Source organism: Buceros rhinoceros, unplaced genomic scaffold (assembly GCF_000710305.1).
Source record: "Buceros rhinoceros silvestris isolate BGI_N320 unplaced genomic scaffold, ASM71030v1 scaffold24666, whole genome shotgun sequence".
NCBI classification, from domain to species: domain Eukaryota; kingdom Metazoa; phylum Chordata; class Aves; order Bucerotiformes; family Bucerotidae; genus Buceros; species Buceros rhinoceros.
In genome coordinates, this window is record NW_010416132.1 from 1 (window position 1) to 1,283 (window position 1,283).

The 1,283-nt window shown below is 59.8% G+C and overlaps 1 gene segment (V, D, J or C); it reads right to left on the reverse strand.

Annotated features, from left to right (window-relative positions):
- Nucleotides 1-755: 755 nt before the first annotated feature.
- LOC104488785 lies at nt 756-1,247 on the reverse strand. The segment is given in 2 exon segments: nt 756-1,063; nt 1,172-1,247. Coding segments are annotated over 2 exon segments (384 nt in total).
- Nucleotides 1,248-1,283: the final 36 nt, after the last annotated feature.

The window sequence follows — 1,283 nt, forward strand, 5'->3', positions numbered from 1 at the left end:
CGGAAACAGGTAGACCTGGCGGCTGCCTCCCGACCACCAGTGGAAATGGCCTGTTCCAGCACAACAGGTCACTGCTGCCAAGTCTCTGGGATCAGGGCCAGGCTCTGGGCTTGGCTCAAGGGCTCTGAGCTTCATGGTCGAGGTTTGGGGCAAATGGTTGATACGTGGGACAAAAGAGGTGAAAGAGGTCGAGATCAGGATCTCCAGTGGGTGGCGGGTATTTGGAGTGATGGTGGTACCAGCTACACACCATTAGTCAAAGGCGTCACGCTGCAGATGAGCGGCCCCAAGGCCGAGGACTTGGCAGCTTCTGAGCCCCGGAAACAGGTAGACCTGGCGGCTGCCTCCCGACCACCAGTGGAAATGGCCTGTTCCAGCACAACAGGTCACTGCTGCCAAGTCTCTGGGATCAGGGCCAGGCTCTGGGCTTGGCTCAAGGGCTCTGAGCTTCATGGTCGAGGTTTGGGGCAAATGGTTGATACGTGGGACAAAAGAGGTGAAAGAGGTCGAGATACGGATGTTTGGAGCAAAAAGCAATTGAGATTTGGGTCGAATGATCAACTAATGGGCAAAAACGTTCAAGGTTTGAGGCAAATGGTTGAGACAAGGCACGTGGTTGAAGTTCAAGGCAAACAGTGGAGGTTTGGAGCATTGCTCTGGGCCGGAAGCAGGGTCTGGGTGGGGCACAGGGCTTTGAGGAAGATTTGGGGCCACAGTACAGGGATGTAGGGGGGTCACAGCCACCACCCCAATCACTACCAGCACCAGCAGTAATAGGTGCCCGAATCCTCGGCCTTGAGGCTGCTCATCTGCAGCGTGACGGTGCTCTGGGCGTTGTCCCGGGAGATGGTGAAGCGCCCCTTGACCGACGACGCGTAGTAGGTGCTGCCACCACTGGTAATACCCGCGACCCACTCGAGGCCCTCCCCAGGCGCCTGACGCACCCACTGCATGCTGGTGCTGCTGATGGTGAAGCCAGAGGCCTTGCAGACGAGGCTCAGGGACCCCGCGGGGGGCTGGAGGCCTCCTCCAGACTCCACCAGCTCCATGGCTGCCATCAGCCCTGGGGAGGAAGAGGAAGGACATGGCTGAGTTGCCCTTTTACTCCATCGCTGCATCCCCCAGCCTCACGTCAATGCCTGGGGAGGTGGTCGGAGGGGCCAGGTTCTACCCGGGAGGGCGGTGAGGCGGAGGAGGAGGTGGAGCCCAAATGGCTGCTCAGGGATGTCTTTTGCTTGGAGCCCCATCCCCCGCCCGGAGCTCAGACCCTGCCCTGAGCCAGG